Source organism: Coenobita brevimanus, chromosome 8 (genome assembly GCF_032717465.1).
Source record: "Coenobita brevimanus isolate Jiangsu-jjx chromosome 8, ASM3271746v2, whole genome shotgun sequence".
Taxonomy (NCBI): domain Eukaryota; kingdom Metazoa; phylum Arthropoda; class Malacostraca; order Decapoda; family Coenobitidae; genus Coenobita; species Coenobita brevimanus.
The window spans coordinates 47,622,000-47,643,682 of record NC_136961.1 but is presented as its reverse complement, the minus strand read 5'-3'; the positions used below and the strand labels follow the sequence as shown (position 1 = coordinate 47,643,682).

Here is a 21,683-nt window from a genome sequence, read left to right as displayed (position 1 = left end):
AACCAAAAAGACAATATCACGGTTCTACACCCTTTCCATAATCCTTCTTCGTGATTAGCACCACATTCTAGTGTTCATCTGTTATTACAGCATAATATTCAAGATGGAGATAGGAATTTTACGACTGTTAAAGCAGTGTGTACAGTTTAGGAATATGGTACCAGGGAAGAGGGTGACACTCAGTAACTTCTAAACTGGTAGGACACGAATATTTTAAGAATCGGAGTAACAGAAAAAAAATTTAATGATAGGAGGGTAGCGAAATGGCAGGGGACAGGGCGACGTGGATATTATTTTGTTTGTGGCCACCCTTACGGGATTATGGCGTCTGGCAATCGATAGATAAATAATGTTCCCAGAATGATTGTGAGAACTATTCCAGAAATGGTGGAATTGTTCCTAAAATGGTAAACAATTATTCTAAAATGGGAGTGAGAATTTTTCCTAAAATGGCAGAGGGAATGTTTCTATTAAAAAAAAAAAAAAAAATCGCAATATAGCAGAAAATTCGTAAAATTTTGCTGAGAACAATACTTTCATGGTAGAGATCAGTCCTAAAATGGTATTAAGAATCTTTCAAATGGTGGTAATTAGAACATTTTACTGGTCATTATTCCTAAATTAGTAGTAAGACAACATTCTTTTCATGCTAATTACAATATTCTTTTTATGGAATGTCAGGATATTTTTCTAAGGAAGAATATTCTTAAAATGGTCATCATCATCATCATTATCATTCCGACCTCATGATGTGCCTCGAGGCACAGTGCTTAACATGGTCATCATAATTTCATCCGCACCTAAGGATAAGTGTGCTACTCTTAATATCACCATCACTACAACCACCAGCACCAGCACCACCATCATCATGACTTCTCAACCTGAGAATGAGGTATGGTACGGTACTGATCCAAGCCTGCGATGAAACTCGAGTTCTTTCAACCAACGGACCACTTTTTAACTACTTGATGGAAATAACATTCCTGAAATGGTATTGAAGTAATATTACTTTCCCAGTAGTAATAACATTCCTAAAATGGCAGATTGAGTACTCTCTCGCTCTCACGCCAAGGTCTTCACTCTCACTATCTGTTTTTGACATGTTTACCCCTGTTACGAAACACTCGTAAACAACAACAACAGCTGAAGAAATTGATTACTTTCTGACAGTCATACGAGAGAGAGAGAGAGAGAGAGAGAGAGAGAGAGAGAGAGAGAGAGAGAGAGAGAGAGAGAGAGAGAGAGACCCTTGCTCCAAACTAAAGAACTGCCCAAGGGAAAACCCACCCAAACCCAAAGATCACTCCCCCCCCCACCTGAACCCAGCCCCCAGCCCATTCGTGGGTCAGTTTGGGTCAAGTCGGTGTGGAGGTCTGCTACATGAAAGTACACCCATTAACTGAAGCCACAGTGGTCCCTCTCCTTGACTGAGGAGAAAATGGGTCAAGAACACTGTCACGACAGCACAGACTCCCGCAGTGTAAAGACTACACTGTAGGCTTACCGAGAGGATAGTGGTAGCCAAACTTAAGTGGTGGTGGCAGCGAGGCCATTAACTCCGTTATATTTAGTTTAATTCTCCAGGCAATTCCTTCATTCTTACTCGTATAATAAACACTGGAGTTTTCATAAACCGCAGGGCGATTGAGTGATAAACATAACAATCAAATGACAATTATTATTTTGTTCAAATAAATACATTGATACCAGAAGAATAGGCTTCCGTCCTCCTGTATGATGAAAAAGTTTACTTAAATAGTAGTACTCATTAGTGACAGTCTACATGGGGTCAAGGTGAACAGAACAAATTCTGTCATTGTGTCACGGGAACGTCAGAGCATACAAGTGTGCTAAGTAAATTGAATTTAGCGCCACTGGTTCAAAGTCGTCGTGTTGTCCCAGTGCCGCCCACATCACCACCCTGCTCACTCTGGCACTCACATAAGTCTTCCATGACGGGGTCCAGTGCTATGTGACTCTTTTTAAATTGTGCATGATCTTCCACCGATATCGTGTCGCGTTACTCCGTCATGGAATCTCACTTTCCACCCGAAATATGGGAGGTGATTCATAGCCACCTCCCTTCTGTCGACCTTCTGAGAGTCGCCTGTGTTTGCCGCCAGTGGAGGCATCTAGCGAGAAGGTGGGTGACTGCCCTCAAGGATCTCCGATAACACTCCTGAATATATATATATTTTTCTATCTTTTCTCTACTTGCTGAATACTTTATTACTACAGTAGTTTGATACTAAATAATTTGGCAAAAAAAAAAAAAAATCTTACCGTCACCGGCAATAACTTCAGTAAAATAGTCTCGCGTGCTTTGAAAGGGGTCGATCGGGGGATTCCTCAGTAAAACTTTGTTGCCATGTATTAGCTTGATGATTTAATACACTGGTACAGAAAGATCTACATTTCTGGGCTGGTTCCAAAAAATATCGTTTATGTCTGTGAGTTAGTAAGGAATTTATGACGTTTCCGTAACTTACTTTAGTTTCACATAAGCATTCGACACGATAGAAAACTATGTTTAATGGTAAGCTGCTGTCAGGAAGAAACCGAGAAGGATGCATTTATGAATTTAAATGGAGTTCATATATGATGTACACACAAGAGAAGTCCTCCGCAGCTCACAATCGTAATTTGACCCAGACATGGTCGAGGTTCGAGGAGTGAGGCACAGGATAGCAGTAGTAGTGCTCGTAATCTCAGATGCATCCGAGTATAACTACGATTGTGGGCGACGCAGGACTATTGCTGAGTGCTAGGTATCTCCTTAGATCTTGGTTGGGATACAAATTCTTAAGAACACAGGCTTGCACTGACACAATTAACAATTTTCTCTTTAAACGACCTCCGTAACCACACGTCAAAAATTTCTTAAGCTTGTTTACAGTATCGCCTTATATATATATATATATATATATATATATATATATATATATATATATATATATATATATATATATATATATATAATGCCCGCCGCCGGACCACCGACCCCGCCACCCCCCACCCCACCACCGGGCCACCACCACCCCAGGAAGAGACAACAGGGGGGCTAATGACCCATGGCAAGAGGGTCACCCACCCACCACTGACCTGTGCCCCTTTTCCCCGGAACTGCCCCGACACCAGGTGAACCAGGATCGGAAACAACCTCGCAGGCGGGACAACCATCGACAGCAGTGGGGTGGCACTGAACAAGAGTCAGTCCCTAGTAACATTTTGGGGACGGCCATAGTTACACCCCTCAAGGGCAGGAGGCCTTTCAGTGAGCCACGAGGTGTCCCTGCCTCTGCCACATCCAGGGCAGGAGGCCCTACAGTGTGCCACGAGGGAGCAATACCCTCTGCCACATCCAGGGCAGGAGGCCCTTTGGTGCGCCACGAGGGGCCAGTACCCTCTGCCACATCCCGGGCAGGAGGCCCTACAGTGTGCCACGAGGGAGCAATACCCTCTGCCACATCCCGGGCAGGAGGCCCTACAGTGTGTCAAGAGAGAGCAATACCCACTGCCACATCCAGGGCAGGAGGCCCTACAGTGTGCCACGAGGGAACAATACCTCTGCCACATCCCGGGCAGGAGGCCCTACAGTGTGCCACGAGGGGCCAGTACCCTCCGCCACTCCAAGGGCAGGAGGCCCTAGTAGAAAGCGAAAAGTGGGTCCCAGGGTAAAGCAACCTGGAGCCACGGCTGTGACAGAGACAGGAGAGAGAGTCGCCTCTGTGCTTCCCTCCCTGTATGTAGGAGAGGACATGGTCTCCGTGTGCACTCCACCTTCCGCGTTCCCCTGTGGGAATAGCTTGACACCACCCGGGAGAGTTGCCCCGAAGGTGTCACCAGAGTGGAGGCAAAGTCCGAGACCGGACCTGCCTCCTACTCCTGGGAGATTCTTCTCCAGGCACCAGCAGGAGACGAGGCCGCATCCCAACCCTGACGTCGCGTCCCCTGGCAGACCACCGCAGCCCCAGGACCCCCAGGCGAGCCCAGCAGCCTACAGGTGAGGGTAACACTGACCCCCTCACCCCGCGGAGCCACCGACGCCAGACCCGCCTCCTCCAACTGTTTGGCCCCAGCCCCGAGGGCCACCTCTCAGGTCGAGGCCCCCAGACAGGCGGGCCTCCCTGCACCCCACCGACGAGACCCTGAGGTAAGGGTCTACCTTCAGGTCGAGGCCCCCAGACAGGAGGGCCTCCCTGCAACTCACCGACGGACCGGACCCGGGCAGTGACTCCCCTGCGGGTAGTGTGTTGCCCGCCACAGGCAGAGTCCCCCTGAGGTCCTCCCCCTCGAACAGAGTGAACTAACCCAGGAAACACGGGTAAATCAGTGACGCCCTTTAGACCTACTTGTAAACCCGAGAAAGAGGAACAGTGAACAGTGACAGAGTGACAGTGTGATCCATATGAAACCAGCGGCTAATGTTATTTAACCCAACAAACTCACATGTCCCTTAAGGGAAAGTAATTCAATAATAATAAGTAAAGTGCTATCACCCTCCCAAAATAAAGGAACTTCCCGTAAGTGTGAATGACAATCAGGGTGCGCGGGAGAACCAAAACCTGTGGAGTGTCGCCGCGGTAGTTAACTGAGTCGAGTGTCATGATCCGCACCCTGACTTCCTTATAGTAATATTCCTCCCCCAGACTCTTAATCTTGTGTATTCCCCTTGCTACTGTGAATATAGATATTTTGGGTTTCAATGAAAGACGGTCATCCACACTTATAGAACTAAAGCCATTGTTATATGTGTATCATATCGTGTGTTGAGTACAGGTATCTCTTGTCATCCCAACTTAACTCTGTGTCCCTGTATCCTATATCCTAAATATCACTCTGTATCATATTGTAACGGTTTTAGAATTAAGGCAATAGATGTGTTAAGGTATACTGCCTAGTTTTTATGTCCTGTTCCTTTGTTGGTGCTTTACTTCCGGTCCGGAAAGAGGACCCCGCTCAGTCGCTAGTGTTTTTAGGGCGAGGAGTCGACCTAAAAACACTCAGCATAACAATATATATATATATATATATATATATATATATATATATATATATATATATATATATATATATATATATATATATATATACTGTATATCGTAGGGAGGGGTTGGATGGCTACTAGAATGACCGTGACAGGTACTGCCCTGGTATTGATATTGGGCCATATACCTGGTAGCTGGCCCTGCACAAAAAACTCCCAGGCAGAGGACTCAACTCCGTGTAAACCATAGAAGTCCAGACTGAGACTACTGCCTATACAGATTGCTATACAACTTCGGTCTGTTCCTAGAACGACCTAAGAGAAGGAAAATCCCAAATTCTAACCCTGGGCAGAACCCTGGTGGCACAACGATGGTGTTGGAGCTGCATGCCACACAGCATCACGGTTGTCATCAACAGAAGACCAAAGGCTCACACACACTTGCATAACCAAGCCTTTCAAAGACGTAAGCGTAAACATAAACATTACCATCTTATAGTGAATAAATTTTTCAGAATATGTCAACGTCGGTGCCAGTTCCTTCCGCCCCGTCTCCTGGTCGAGCTGACCCACGAGTGCTCCCTCGCTCGCCACATCCCAATCAAGTCCAAACGTTCGACCGATCCAGCCCACATTTCGCTCAACCCAGCACATAGGCCACTCATATCAGTCCACACGCCCTCCAAGAGCGCCTCTACCTCACCAAACGCCAACAATATCACACCCTCTGCCGCCCAACTCACACTCAACGCCCCTAACATCACGCCAACGACCAATGTACGTCCAGATGACCGCCATGACAGCCCCTCACCCATACCTCCACCCACCAATGATGATATGGAAGGTAATGATAAAGATTTAGATAAGATGGTTTGGCCATGTGGAGAGAGTGGAGGAAGACAATGGCTAGGAGAGTGTATGTGAGAGTGGTGAATGGTCAGGGATACGGTTTTTCAAGATTCTGGGTCCTCCACCTCTCTCCTGCACTAATCACAGGAAGTGGATGTCGCCTTTCTGTAACCGAGACACCTTTGGACATGCAACTTTACACATATTAGACCTATGATAAAAGATAACCCTATTTACAGTATTTTCGTGGTCTCATATCCTCCCCCCCCCATCCAATTTAACACTACCGTCACATAACAGTGACAGTGTAAACGAATTAATATTATCTCAATTGGGTCATCTTTGGGCATGCAACTTTATGCACATAATAACACAATCGTAAACGACAACAGGACAACCTAATCAGTTTCCAAAGTTTGTGTACTAGTTCATTTACATTCGTTTTTACTCCTCATATTTCCTTCTAGCTTCCCATTCTACCTGCCTTCTGTAGGCCACATACCTTCCTACCTGTCTTCCTACCAACAAAATTACCCACCTTTATACAATCCATCCTTCTTTCTGTTTGCCCAACCTACCTACTTATTTACCTACCAACGAACTTACCCACCGTAACCTTCATCCTTCCATCAGTCTCCCCACCCTAACTGCCATTTTGCCTACACACCTACCTACTTAAATATTTACAGTGGAGGCGGAAGACGATGATGGAGGTGTGGATTGGCTGGAGGTGACCCGCATGGTGGTAAGGACCCGACTCACCACGAGACCCGATGATTGCTCCGTCTCCAGACAACTCACCGGCGTCGCTCTACTTGCATCAACAGGTCAGGGGTAGTAGTGGTAGTGGTAATAGTAGTAGTTGTTGTTGTTGTAAGTGAACCTAGTGGACTGCAAGAAGTTTCCTCCTCCTGTAATCTACCATCCTCCACATCATCCATTGTCCTTTCTATTCCTTCCATCCTTTTGTCGTTCCTACCACCCATCTCCCTTTCTTTCTCCAGTTCACACCTTCTTCACTCCACAGATAGCTTCATGGTGGTTGTGACACATTGTGGAAGTGGAGCTCGGATGGTGCTGCTCGGGGAGGAGGGAGAGGAGTGCCATACGTCATTCACTGGCACTGTTAATAAGGTGAGAGAGAGAGGGGGGGGGGAGGGTAAATGAATATGGGACATATGAGCATAAACTAGTCCTGTGGAGAGTCAGTAAGAAGGTACACACACACACACACACATACAAAGCAAAAAAATCACTAAATAGAATGTGTGCGTGTGTGTGTGTGTGATGACAATGATGGTGATGATGATACTACCATTATATTACAGGTGTGTGTAATGGAGGGTGGAGGTGAGCCCCCAATGCTGGCGGTATGTGTGGATAAAGAGCTACAGCTTCTTCTGGTACAGCATCACCTTCACGCCCTCACCCCGCTCAGCATTACACCACAACTCTCAGTCGACTCAAGGATAAGGTGAGTACAATATAGCTCTTTCACCTTAGCTGGCCCCAGATTTCTGTCCTTTTGTAGCTTTTCCTCATAACTCAGTAGCAGAAAAAAACAGTGCCATGGCTCTACATCTTTTCCATGATATTGTTTTGTTACTAGTACCATATTACAGTGTTGGTCTGTTGTAACAACTCAGTATTCAAGATGGAGAGATACTGGGCCGAGTTAATGCAAAAAGCGTATTTAAGCCCTCTAGTACAACTGGCCTCCTTTAACCCATTCACTTCAATAACTGTTGGAGATGACGCCTATGCACAAAAGCACTGATATGGCCATACAGCATAGCTGTCTGCTTGTTATAAAAAGGTACCTCAGTGTCCACTCCATCCCCCAAACGGAGGAGGAAGGACTACATGAAAAGGGCAACTTCAGCCTACTGTCACTGGCTTCATGTTCAAATAAGCCTGGGGCCATAACAACTAGTACAACCTGTAATGTAATATTTACAGTACTTTATTTGTTCTTCCTCCCCGTGATCTTATTCAGTTTAGGGAAAATCTCCCCCACTGAGCAGGTTAATGAATGGTGTATATGCTGTACTTTAATCCCTCCAGCTTGAAAAGTTACTGTTAAGGTAAAGAGAATGATAAAACTGTAGCACAGATAAAATGGACAATATATCAGAGTGAAAAATATAATACATAAACTAAAATTTCCCATGATGACATGCTTGTTACAGTATGTTTTATTCTTGCTAAGTCCTGGCAATTTTATCCAGCTTATGAGAGACTGTTCAGATTAAAGGGGTCAGACAGTACAGTCTTCACAAACTCTTTCCTTCATGAGGGAATGAAATAGCTACATGAATAAAACAGAAACTGTATCATCAAACTGAGGAGGTTTCAGATTACCACCTGATGGTTCTTTTTCAGGGTTAAAGGGTTCTGTAATACTGAAGAGACTCATAGAGGATATGTCTGGTTATTTTTTTTTTTAACCTTACTCCTGCCACCAACTCACTCTAGTCCTCCCATACCTGCAGCTGAGTGATATAAAATGGTGATGTCATAACTGGTCTATTAGTTTTCTGCTGTCCCTGAACAGAAGGTTTTACCAGCTTCACATTCTGATTTTATTGTTCCTATAACACCAAGTTTTATCTTACTCTCATTTTATTGTCCTTCTAATACTAATTTTTACATCATTCCTGTCACCAATCTAGCCCCTATCCACAGCTGTGAGGGCCATATGCTGGTGATGTCACAGCTGGTGGACGAGTACCACCTGGTCGTGTATCAGGCACAGCTGGTGTCGCATACCAGTGTGGAGTTGACTCTCTTGGGCCGCCTGACCACCACATCCTCACCCCTCATCTGGGACCTCTGGAATGGCTTTGTGAGTTGTCCAAATGTTTCCTGTGATGCCTGGTGGTTTAGTAGTAGATTACAGTTCTTGCTGTGACTTCAGTTTCACCAGGACTTGAACCCATTAAATTGAAGGCAAAGGTTATCCTTCTCCTACAGTCCACCATCCTTCTTGTGAGGGACAGAGAGAGTTCAGGGATGTCTGTATTACCATGCCATTTATATCAGTGCCATTATTGGTGAACCTTTCCACAACACTTTTACAGTAGAAATCTTCATCAGGTCCTCTCTTGATGCTGTCTTCTGCTATTGCAGTAAATCCCATGTTAGCTATCCTTTATGGGATGATGCAGCCTAAAAATAGCTTTTGATCCTCAAAAGGTAACTGGAATTTGTCAATAATGCAACATCAAGGGAAGTAGCCTAGGCTGGTCATTTGGCCATTATTATACTGGACTGTGGTAGCCTAGCCTCAGGTCTCTACACTCCAAACCATGCAGTATGGGATTAGCTGTTACATTACTGTTACGCAAAGGATATCTTGGTATCTTCTTATCCCCAGACAGGCCCCTGCACTCTGAAGAGCATAAAATGGGATTAGCTGTTACATTAGTCACACAGAGGATGTCTTGCGATCTTCATATCTCCAGACAATTTTATTTAGTCTGAGAGATACTTCTAATTGTAGGGGTTACACATAAACTTTACTAGCCCCTTCACTACTAATGGCCCTCCTTAAGTAGAGTAAAATCAGCTGGTGCTAGCCTGATGAAGATAAGTAATGTATACATTTGAGAATTAAGGACTGGCTGTGTATCCTTGTCCTCATTACCCCTCGTCACCACCCACTCCAGTAACTCTGACTAGACCTAAAAAATGCCATCTCTCCATGCCGAGAGGTAACAAGATATTAGTACTAGACTATGATTCCAGTCACACTAAAGTGCTATGACAAAGGATGTAGAGCCATAGTAAAGTCATATTCTGTCCCTGCATTAAGAGGAAAAAGTTGCTAATGGACAAAAATCTCTCAAGGTAAACAAACTCTTCCTAACTTTCATATGCCCCCAGGTGACAGTACTGGTATCTGGTGGGCACGTGTCTTGTTATACCTTGTCTGGGACGCTGGTGGGTGAGTCTCCACTGTACAAGGACCTCCGTTACCCCAACCCCACACTGCTGTCCCGTGGCCTGGTCTTTGCCTCCACCATAACCTCCAGGACACTCTTATGTATGTATCTTGCCTGTGTATTTTCTAACTGTAACCTCCAGGACACCCATGCATAAGTATTCAGGCTGTGTATTTCCTTCTTTGTAGGTATCCAGGCTGTGTAATTCCACCTATGTAGGTATTCAGGCTGTGTATTTCCTTCTGTATAGGCATCCAAGCTGTGTATTTCCTCCTGTGTAGCCATCCAGGTTGTGCATTTCCTTCTGTGTAGACATCCATGCCATGTATTTCCTCTCACAGTATATAGGCATCCAGGCTGTGTATTTCCTCCTATGTAGGTATCCAAGCTATGTATTTCCTCCTATGTAGGCATCCAGGCTGTGTATTTCTGCTTATGTAGGCATGCAGGCTGTGTATTTCCTAATGTACAGGCATGCAGGCTGTGTATTTCCTAATGTATAGGCATCCAGGCTGTGTATTTCCTAATGTATAGGAATCCAGGCTGTGTATTTCCTAATGTATAGGCATCCAGGCTGTGTATTTCCTAATGTACAGGCATCCAGGCTGTGTATTTCCTAATGTACAGGCATCCAGGCTGTGTATTTCCTAATGTGCAGGCATCCAGGCTGTGTATTTCCTAATGTACAGGCATCCAGGCTGTGTATTTCCTAATGTATAGGCATCCAGGCTGTGTATTTCCTCCTATGTAGGCATCCAGGCTGTGTATTTTCTCCTGTGTAGGTATCCAGGCAGTGTATTTCCTCCTGTGTAGTTATCCAGGCTGTGTATTTCCTCCTGTATAAGCATACAGGCTGTGTACTTCCTCCTGTGTAGTATCCAGGCTTCATATTTTCCCACTGTTACCCAATTTATATGACAGGCTCAGCGGTAGAAGGGTGAATCAACCAATAACTGACTTTTGGATGGACTGGTTTAAAAGGCTGATCAAACTTCATACGGTACTGCATTTAAAAGAATAAGTTTCCATCCTTTTGCTGGCAAGTGAAGACTGTATTGTTAGTTATTTAGATAAATGAGCAATAAAGAGGACAAACTTTAACCTCAGGTACCTCAACACTCATTTTGGTCAAGTTTCCCTTCTTGCACCAAAGATCTCATATATGGATTACACTTGGAATGCAAAATACTCACCCAAACTCTACGCAGATGCTTGGGCATGTGGGATGAAATCAGGATTCTGGGATCCCAGATGATTCATGTTTATGTGATCCATTTCCCTGGGCATGCTAATGACAGTTCTGCTTTGTGTTCCATCTTTCTTTGCTCTGGATCCTACCTCACTCCATCCCCAGGTGTGAAAAAGGTCAGGATAATAATGATGTTAGTACTGTGAACAGTAGTGTAGTGAATCTTATCACTGCAGCAACTGAGACAATGAGGAATGACTTCTAAAACGCAACGAGAGCTTCCTCAGAGCCCTGCAAAGTTTTTCAGAATATTAACTAAGGTTTTAATATTTTGTTCAACTAAAATATCATTTACTGCATTGCAGCGTACTGGCACATGTACAGTACAGTAGCCATGCCTGCTGGTTGGAGGATGTGTGTTGTATTATACTGTATCTATTTAGCTACATCATCTGTCCAAGCCAGACAACTTAATCCCGGAAGAGGTGGCCACAGACGAATTAGCTTCATGTCACTTCTGCTGTTGTTACATTGCAGCCTACTGGCACATGGACCGAGACCGGGACTACTGGCTGGTGGGTGAAAGTGTGTTGACTGGCTGGGTGCAACGGGGGGCAGAAGCTGTCGGAAACACTGCCTCAGTTACCCAAACCAGAGATGTTACCATGCAGACGGAAGAGGAGGAACACGGTCGTCGTGCTTATCAAGAGGTACAGTATAACGAATATTTAGGGATGAGGGACAAGTCATTGTATTTGTGGCCCCGGGTTCAAATGGACACGAACTCAGTGGACCGCCAGTCATAGCTGCCCTTCTGCAGTGCACCAGCCTCCATACATGCAACAGGGAGCTAAGGGATGTTGGGTGGTGTTGTTGCTTAATCCTGGAAGGCAAACCCATCGACTTCTGGTAAGGAACTACTTCTATGGGGCTGTCCTACAGGTACAGTACAGTAAATAAACTAGTAAGGATGCAGCATCCCCTTGGGACAGACAGTACCTCACCAGGATTAGACCTAGGTCCTTCCATCACCAAGGTGTATGGAAATATGGCAAGGTTTGGCTACCAGGTGGATGCCACAGATGCTCCAACTAGGGTGCACAGCACCACCATGTGTATAACTGAGCGGTGGGGACACCCAGTCATATCATTGCCACTACATGCGAACGTCTGTCTCCAGAACCAAGTCTTAAAACCCATATATTCCCTGTGTGCAGCAAAGGGTGAGTTAACTTTCTGTATTCACATTGTCATTTACAGATTATTCTTAATAGTACCACATGATTCACATAAATAGGAAAGGCCACTGATTAGAAAAGGATTTATTAAGGCTATACAAGTATCTAACTCCTTCAGTTAAAAAAAAAAAAAAAACTTTACTAAGCTGAACAGAATTATCTGGAGATGACAAGAATAAAATGAAAGGCTCAAGGCTCAGTGGGTAAAAAAAAGGAAGGTGGTGGTGGCCACAATAACTCACTAATTGCATTGTTTATATGGATGTGACAACTCCACTTCCTAAATTGACTGTCTGCCATAATTACCTTCATGTAGTCTCCATTCAGTACCTCAGGGATAAGGGACTGAATGGAGAGGCTGCTAGAGATCGAGCAGCATGGATAACTGCCATTAGGTGACCAAGGCCAGTGCATGGATGCATGTTGAAGTCTTTATAAATGAAACGATGCAGTCAGTGGATATAAACTGCTGTACATCTAAACCTTCTTCTGCCCATTATGAATTGAAAGCAGCCTCATACCTTCTACAAGACATGGGTAGGGGGAGAATGTAAATTGGGACTCCAAGTTAAATAAAATAAAATTATGCCACGCTTTATCCAAACCCGTAAACTGCGATGTGCCTCAATAGGCAATTTTTTTGTGATTACTTTGCACTTAAAGGCAAATGAGAATGTCAGAAAAGGCAGCATATAATGAAGACTTTGTAACCTCTTATCACCACCACCACCATCACCACCACCCTGACCTTTTTTCCCACCTACAGAAGCAGTGAAGTGAGGACCAGAAAACAAAATAAAATGTGATCAAAGGGGAACTATAAAAAATTTGCTAAAATAAATGGGTCACTCTCTTATTCACTTAGCTTTCAGGCTCCTGGAATCCTGACTTCACCTCATGGGCATTAAAAATCAACACATCACATTACACATTTTCACACATCACATTTCCCTTGACAGCCTGTTAACAGCTGCATCCTGACTCTGGCCAAAGTGCGAGTGGGGAGCGCCCATATGCAGGAGGTCACAGTTATTCACTACCGGAGGGGGATCGTCTTCTGCGGCACCAAATTAGGTATTTTATACTACATTACTTATAACTTATGTAGAACATAATCAGCAGAATAAGGAAAAAATATTCAAATTCTCCCCCTCTTATCAAAGGATTAGTAATGACATTAAGTATATTATTATCTGCATTTATGAATACAAAAAGTATTTAAAAAAAGAATTTCTCTCTACTGTACTTATCACCCACTTTCTCATCCAGGTGACCTCCTAATCTACAATATCTTGACTGAGGAAATGGAACCCTCTAAGAGCAGGATACACATTAAAAACACAAGGGGAAGCAGAGAGAGATCAAGCCCTTCCAAAGATCGATGGAGCCCTTCATCTTCTGGCGAAGGCATCAAGTGGGGTCGAATGGAGTGCTGTTCCCCCTTACTACACCTCTCACTAGGACAGTCCCCCATATCCAGGCTGTCTTCATATTTCACTGTTCGGGGTATTGCAGTGGCAGTGGGTGACAGGGAGAGGAACTGCCAGGTAGTGACTGTGCCCTATACCCATTTGACATGAAAGAGTGATAGATTGGTAGACAGAGTGATAAAGACTGTTTATACATACATATGAAACAGATATATTATTTATTTTATACATACATATTATGAGAGAGAGAGAGAGAGAGAGAGAGAGAATAAAAATAAAACTGCTCAATCTATCTGACAGGACATCTGAAATTGCGCTGTGGTTCATATTTTATAACGATTTAAGTAATATAAAACATCACTGAAGCAACCCACCCCCCTCCCTCCCCAATTTAGCTTACAGTTTTGACATTTTGACATTTCAATTTTGGAAGGATTTCAAGTTGTGAAGGGGTTAATGAAGGCTATTAATTAACCCTCCCAATCTGATGTCTCCCCAAAGCTTCCATAGCAACACAACAATAGCACTGTATAAAAGATGCCACTATTGAATGCACTGTGAAAGAACTGTGTACCCCTTATTGCTCAACCTCTGTTTTAATCTCTTCAATCCAGTGATGTGTAATTTTAGTCCTACTGTCTCCAGATTATTTTATACAGATTTGGAGGAATTATATGAGGTGAATGGGTCACATACATTATTTCATTAACCCCTTCACTACAGTCATTCTAAACTAGAATGAAACCATATGGAGGCAGTGGGAGAAAAACAACTCCTTCAACCCAATGACTTATTTTTCCACTTTACTACTGCTACCGAAAATATTTTTCAACTCGGGAGAGATTTAGCAAACTGGAGGACACTGATACATCCTCCATTATTTTTTTTCAATACAGTGGCAGTGACTGAAAGAGAATAAAACTAGTTGTAGCAAGAGAAAATAAATGGTATCAAACTGATAGGTTTAATACAACATGTCACCAGACTGCAGGGATTAATCTTGGCACAAAAATACTCCTGTGTTTAGTTATAAGGGTTTGGATCTGAGCTGCTGTGATTTAGGGCTGTATTCTAAGTGGCTCTGGGGATTTCATAACTCCTCTTCCTTAGCAATTTATTCCTCACATTATACCTCAATAACCTTTTGCATGGTACTGATACAAACCATATCAGTGTTAGAACAATACAGATGGCAATGAAGAGAATGTTAAGTTGTAATATGCAAAATAAATAACTTACGAAGAGGTGTTATGAAACCTGTGCCACTCTCTTAATTCTATGCCTGTAGGCTGTATTTATTTATAATTTTATGCTGATGGTCCACATTGTACGTCAGGAATATGTACAAAAATACAGCTTCTTATGTATGAGTGGACTCAGGCTCATTTGGAGATGAACCCAGTGGACTGCAGACTGAAGTAGTCATTCTCCTGCAGTCCAGTATCCTCCTTTTGGGGGAGAGGGAAGTTGAGGGATGTTTGAATAATCAGATAATGAAGCTGTGTGGCTATATAGGTGTCACTAAGAGAAGGTGTCCTTCTTGAGCACCAACAGGCACATTACCTGTGCAGTACTGTAAACTGGGGAAACCAGTAAATCAGATTTACAGGCAGGAATGGAACTTTGGTGATGGAGAGGGATGCCTTCAAGTGGTGGCATTGATATAATACTGTAGCAGTTACTACAAACATTGCCAAAGTCCCTCTCTACACCCCAAAAGAAGGGTGGTGGACTGCAGTAGAATGCCATTTTTATACTTGCAGTCCACCAAGTTTGTTCAGATAACACTGAGGTCACCACACTAAGAATAACGGTACTGTGACAGTTTTCTGTACTTGTGGAGTAAACAGCAAATATGAAATTTGGTGGCTTATGGTGGGGACAAACTGAACATATCAAGAACAATATCCCAAACACACACACACTGAAAACAAATGTGTTTCTAGAAATTAACCGTACAGCATGTGCACTCACATAGACAAACACAGACAATCTATATTTTTTAATATCAGACTTGGATTATGATTCTTTTGTATCCATGCATATCTTGTAACTGAAAATGGAATGTTGATATGTTATTGGGGATGTTTTATTTCCAAAGTATTAATAACTAATAAAATTTTTAAGACTTGGAAGATGTTCTTTGCTTTAATCTCCTACACCTTCTGATGGTGCTGGTAGGGATGCCTCCATACAGTGCCACCAATATGACTGGGTGGCTCAGCGAACTGGTTATGAAAACATCCCTCAACTTCCTCCCTATCCCACAAAAGGAGGACTGTGGAGTGCAGGAGAAGGGTAACTTAGATCTACAGTCCACCAGGTTCACGTTCATATGAGCCTGGGGTCAGAACAATAGCAAATGTCCAAGCAAGAGTGCATGGGCAAAGGGCTAGGCTGTTTAGTCCAGACAAAAGCAAGGGTGACCAGTCACTCATCCCTTTGCTACATTATGACCAAAAATCCCAAACATTCATCAGAGTCAAAACCTTGGGGGTCACATCTAGTTGCACCACCTTAACCCAACAGACCACAGTGTCCATTTGTTCCTTATATGGTTACCACCCATCATAGGCTTGTCACTTATGTACAGCCACATAAATCATCATTACATCAACAGAGGGAATGGTGGGCACCTCCACCTTAAAAAAAAAAAAAAAAAAAAAAAAAAAAAAAAAAAAAATTTGAACTCACTGCAGGTATCTGATATTAATAATCTCATCCTCACAATAAGCTTATTTCCAACTGCTAGTAACAGGGTGGGGAAGGATACAGCAAAAATGTAAAACAAGAAGAAATTGTCATCAGACTTTCATTTTAAAAATCCACGCACACACACACACACAATGTGCACATAGAAAAAGGCAACAGCACTCATAAAACTTAAAACATTCCTTAACACCTCTTTCCTTCAAGTAATTTCTGCATATGATACACAAACCTCAACAATGCTGAGCATATGTTACTGATTTCTTGATTCTTTGCTTGTTTTGAGTGCTTGTAACCCTTTTTTTAGAACGAGAGAGAGAGAGAGAGCTCCGGGTGACTTCATTCAGCTTGGGGGAGACCTATGTAATTTTGGGGGTAACTGGAGATGTATAACCATTCCAGTTCTAAGTTTCGTCAAAGCTGAATAAAATCGACTTGAGATGGTAAAACTATAATAAACATCATCGGACTGAAGGGCTTAATACTCTCTTGTATGTTATTTCTATCGTCACTGTATCGTCACAATTCAGTTAGTAGAAATATCAAAGAGGAATGTATTCAACATCATCATCATCAAAGTCACCACCACCACCATCATAATCATCATCGTCCTAAGCCCACTTCTCCACTAAAATATAGGGTAGGAGGGATCTAAAATAACAGGTAGACAAAAAACAAAAACAAAACAATGTCTCAGGTTAATTTTTATATATTTTATTTCGAAATCAATGCCACAAACAACCCCCCCCTCTCTCTCTTTCTCTCTCCTCAAGATAATTGGCACTCTGTTTATCACCGAGCCTGCATAATTGAGAGCAAATATTACACAGCTACAAAGTCAAGAAGGTAGCGACAAATGAGTATGAAGAGACGCGTGGCCGAGTTGTTATGGTAACGAGTAAACAAAGTGGTGTTTACTGCGTTCTGAGGCTTCGCGTGGCTCAGGCTTGGGATTAAAAAGGGACAGCTATATGTGTGTGTGTGTGTGTGTTTTGGTTTGACAGTCTCTCTCTCTCTCTCTCTCTCTCTCTACATATCTATCTATCTATCTATCCATCTACTGAAATGAACACATTAACCACACAGTAAACTTACATAAATCCGGTATTCATTCTTCCCTGTTTATGTAGGTATGTGTACGTGCGTGAGTGTGCACGTGGCTATCATTGCATGGGAACTGTGTGTGTGTGTGTGTGTGTGTGTGTGTGTGTGTGTGTGTGTGTGTGTGTGAGCTTTTGTAAGCATGAATGCGTGCATTTTTGAGAGAGAGTGAGAGAGAGAGAGAGAGAGAGAATGCTTACTATACAGTATATGCCTTTTCCAACCAGATGATGTATTAGAGTGCTGCCGATTTTTGCTGCTGCTGCAACCATTCCTACTACTATTACTGCTGCTAAGATTACTGGATTTTTTTTAAAACATGCTGTGTACGTACATTTTTATCGTTCTTCTTTTTGTTGATACCGTTGCTGCTAATGTTGTTGCTGCTAGTCGCTATTTATCTTCCGTCTAACATGGCTTCCAATCGACCTCCCTACTGACCGAGAGCCCTTGAACTCTCCCCCTATTCCCCCACAACACACACACACACACACACACACACACACACTCCCGCACCCCATTCCTCATCGCCCTTCTCCCTACATCCACACACGCTCCCGCACTACATTCCTCATCCCCCCCCCTCCTCATTCTTCACCCATTCACCGATATTCCACATGACTTTAGAGATTTCGTAACACCTTTTCCTTGTTAATTCATTCTATACATTGCGCTTTTATATCCTCCTGTATGTCACTGATGCAAATTATGTTAATACAAAAAGATACAAACAGTAAGAGAATAATAAACTTTAACATCCAAACTCAGTCGCCAAGGAAGAGGTGGGACGAAACCTCCTATATCACCTAGAAATGGCTCCTACTGTCGCCCCATACCTTCCCCTTAGCCTACTCTCTAAATTTTCTCTGTCTTTGTGTTTTCAGTAATTTCCCTCATTTTCTCGACTTTCAGTTTATCTCCTCTATTTTTTTCCATCTCCCTCCACTCCCATTCCCTCCTCCGGGAGTACTAGAAACGTAATTAAAATGGCACAGTTCCTTTACACTTATGTTCTCTTGACTTCCCCTATTTTCTCCTTCCTTCCCTCTCCCACGGATTTATTTTACCTCCCCCACTCTCTCCCTCTCTCAACTCTCCAGGTCAGAAGAGTAAGTAAAATATGATAGGGTGAGACCGTAGAGTTTATGTTGAATTTCTGAGCATATATCATTCCTTGTGTGTGTGTGTGTGTGTTTTCACGTGTATATGTAAGTCTGAAGGTGGCATGTGGATACTCGTTACCAATGGATGCACACATGACTTCCTAACCTCGTATGCGCATTCTGAATATGTATGTTTTTGTGCTTGTGTGCGTGCGTGTGTGCGTATTCCTGTACACGTCATCTGTAGTGCGTGCATATCATTATGTGACAGCGCGTGCGTGTGTACGTCATTTGCAGAGAATGCGTGTGTGTGTGTGTGTGTGTGTGTGTGTGTGTGTGTGTGCACGTCATGTACGTGTGCAGTTGTGTGTGTTCATGAAGACTCACAGACAAAATCAATACCGACAAAGGATAAAACACCAGACATTTATCATTTTTATCATTATTCAGCATCAGTACGTCATTCTGCGCGCGCGCGCGCGCGCGCGCGCGAGAGAGAGAGAGAGAGAGAGAGAGAGAGAGAGAGAGAGAGAGAGAGAGAGAGAGAGAGAGAGAGGAAAATTGAAAAGACGATTCCTTGTTAGACGTTCCTATTCTCTCTCTCTCTCTCTCTCTCATACACTAACATACTCGGGATCCTATGACTCACTCTCAGCTGAATAAAATCGGCTGGTGTTGGTTTGCATAGTGTCCCAGGTTGCACAGGGAGCTTCGTAACACCTCTCCCTTAGCGATTAGTTTGCCTGTTACTCCCTATCATTCCCTTACACGTTATTTTTATCGTTTACTTATTATACCGGTCTACTGTAGTTTGAAAGATAACATGCAAACAAATAATGAGGTTTAATATCCTGAATAAATCGCTAAGGAAAAGGCGTAACGAAGCTTCCTATGTCATCTAGAAGACCGGCTTTTATAAGTACTCTCTTGAATCCGAGTGACTTAATTTATTAATTTTATTATACTTGTGCTGCCACCAAGAGATTATATTCAGGTTACCAAAGGCGCCTCGTACAGAAGGGGTTTATTAAGGCTTAAGGCTTCAATTAACCTCTCGAGTTCATCAAGTCTGTCCTGAGCTGAATAAAACTGTCGGGAGATAGGTAGGAACTGTACTCCTTCCCCCTTAACTTGGCCTAGATCTTCCTCCTTCTGCAGCTTATTTCACGCAGCCCAGTGGCCGAGAGATTATGCAACGGTTCTACATCCTTTCCATGGCATTTCTTGTCTAGCGTCATATTCTAGTGTTGATCTATTGTTACAACTCGGCATTCAAGATGGAGAGATGGCAATTTTATGCCAAGTTAAAGTGAAAAGAGGATAGCACATTTGTAGTTGTTTTGTGGGTAAAAAATACGGCGTAGAAAATGTCTGGCGTGTTCTTATATAACATCTTGTATTTATCGGGAACCTGGTAACAGAATACTGTACAGACTACTTCAGTCCCGCATGACTGACGAGAGGTACACACGAGAAAATATACATACATACGACACACACACGAATGAAGTTTACACACACACACACACACACACACACACACACACACACATATATATATATATATATATATATATATATATATATATATATATATATATATATAATAAAGGTGAGTGTTTGTATGTTTGTTACCAATAAACTCGGCTCCCTTAGGGTCTGCCCCTACATATGATACATAATTGATCCAGGGAGTGTTATGGTATATAATTTATTAGGATTAATTGTATGTTGAAAAGTTACAGGAGGTATTTTGACCGAAGGCCCAATCAGCCTTCCGCAGGTTATATATATATATATATATATATATATATATATATATATATTTATATATATATATATATATATCTCAACTGACATTTGCAGTCTGCACAGGAAGTATAATACAGACAGCAGACAATGCATACATACATATATATAAACACGGTAATCAATTTGCATTCTTATTGTACACATATATACACATACAGTATACATGCACATGTACATAAATATATACTGTATATACGTATCCATCAGCGGTTCTTTACCCCTAGATCGCTCGGGCTGTATGTGAGTATAACACTGTGTTTGTGCATATGGGTTTGTGTGTGTGTGTGTGTGTGTGTGTGTGTGTGTGTGTGTGTGTGTGTGTGTGTGTGTGTGTGTGTGTGTGTGTGTTGACTTATATATGTACACCGCATGTCAGTATTTTTTAACCTCTTTTGACGGACCGCAATCCCGCTTTCCGGATATGACGTCAAACAAAATGTCTGCTGCGACAAGTGAATGAATAAGGGTTAAAAAAAAAAAATCAAGACAAAATACCAGAACGATGATACGACTTTCTGACATGCTCGGCGTATGGTGACTTAAATATTCGACAGTCCTGAAAATATTATGAATTTCCGCAGTAATAAAGGCTAATATTTGTTACCATTATTGATTTGTTCTGGTTGATGCTTTACTTAAAAAAATATATCTACAGTCTGGTTTGTGCCCCACTTTGTTATATTTGTGACTTATTTCTGTACACACACACACACACACACACACACACACATAGGTGAAAGAATATCCACCCACACGTATGCACAAGTGAATCAGCACACACACACACACACACACACACCAGCCCTATGGCAGAGAGGGTGCGTAGAGGTACGTAGGGGAGCGTGTGAGACGCTTGCCACCCCCATCACCACACTCTACCACAGTCATCACCTACCACTCAACCTACCACTTCGTTGGATCTCTACAGGTGGGTTTGGGATTATTTTTGATGCTAACTATTGACTATTTTACACTATTTTTGTTACCAGCGGAGTATCTTATTTAGCTTTATTTACCCGAGAATAATCTGCCTGAATTAGCGACCCAGGATTCACTATAATTCCTTCACCTTAACTTGACCCAGATTTTCTTACTTTTGGAGCTCACTTCGCGTAGCTCAGTGGTAGAAGGAAGACGATGCTACAGCTCTTCTTCGTGACTAGCATCATACTCTAGTGTTAATCTATTTGCTACGACGAAGAACTGAAAACGGAGAGATCGATATTTTAGGCTAAGTTAAAGACTGTAACAAACCTACAACCACCTGCCTACCGTAACTCTTCTTGCAAAAATAATACTGAGTTGAGGAAAATATCATGGT

The 21,683-nt window shown here is 42.8% G+C and overlaps 1 protein-coding gene across 1 annotated transcript; it reads left to right on the top strand.

Annotated features, from left to right (window-relative positions):
* The first annotated feature begins 1,929 nt into the window (after positions 1-1,929).
* LOC145407977 (uncharacterized) lies at positions 1,930-13,899 on the top strand. The gene is made up of 11 exons (XM_080278783.1): positions 1,930-2,143; positions 5,503-5,831; positions 6,526-6,663; positions 6,864-6,970; positions 7,165-7,310; positions 8,522-8,681; positions 9,722-9,881; positions 11,507-11,679; positions 13,167-13,281; positions 13,477-13,527; positions 13,615-13,899. Exons 1-11 carry the CDS (start codon positions 2,031-2,033, stop codon positions 13,785-13,787), a joined length of 1,665 nt encoding a protein of 554 aa, XP_080134909.1. The 5' UTR covers positions 1,930-2,030; the 3' UTR covers positions 13,788-13,899.
* The last annotated feature ends 7,784 nt before the right edge of the window (positions 13,900-21,683 follow it).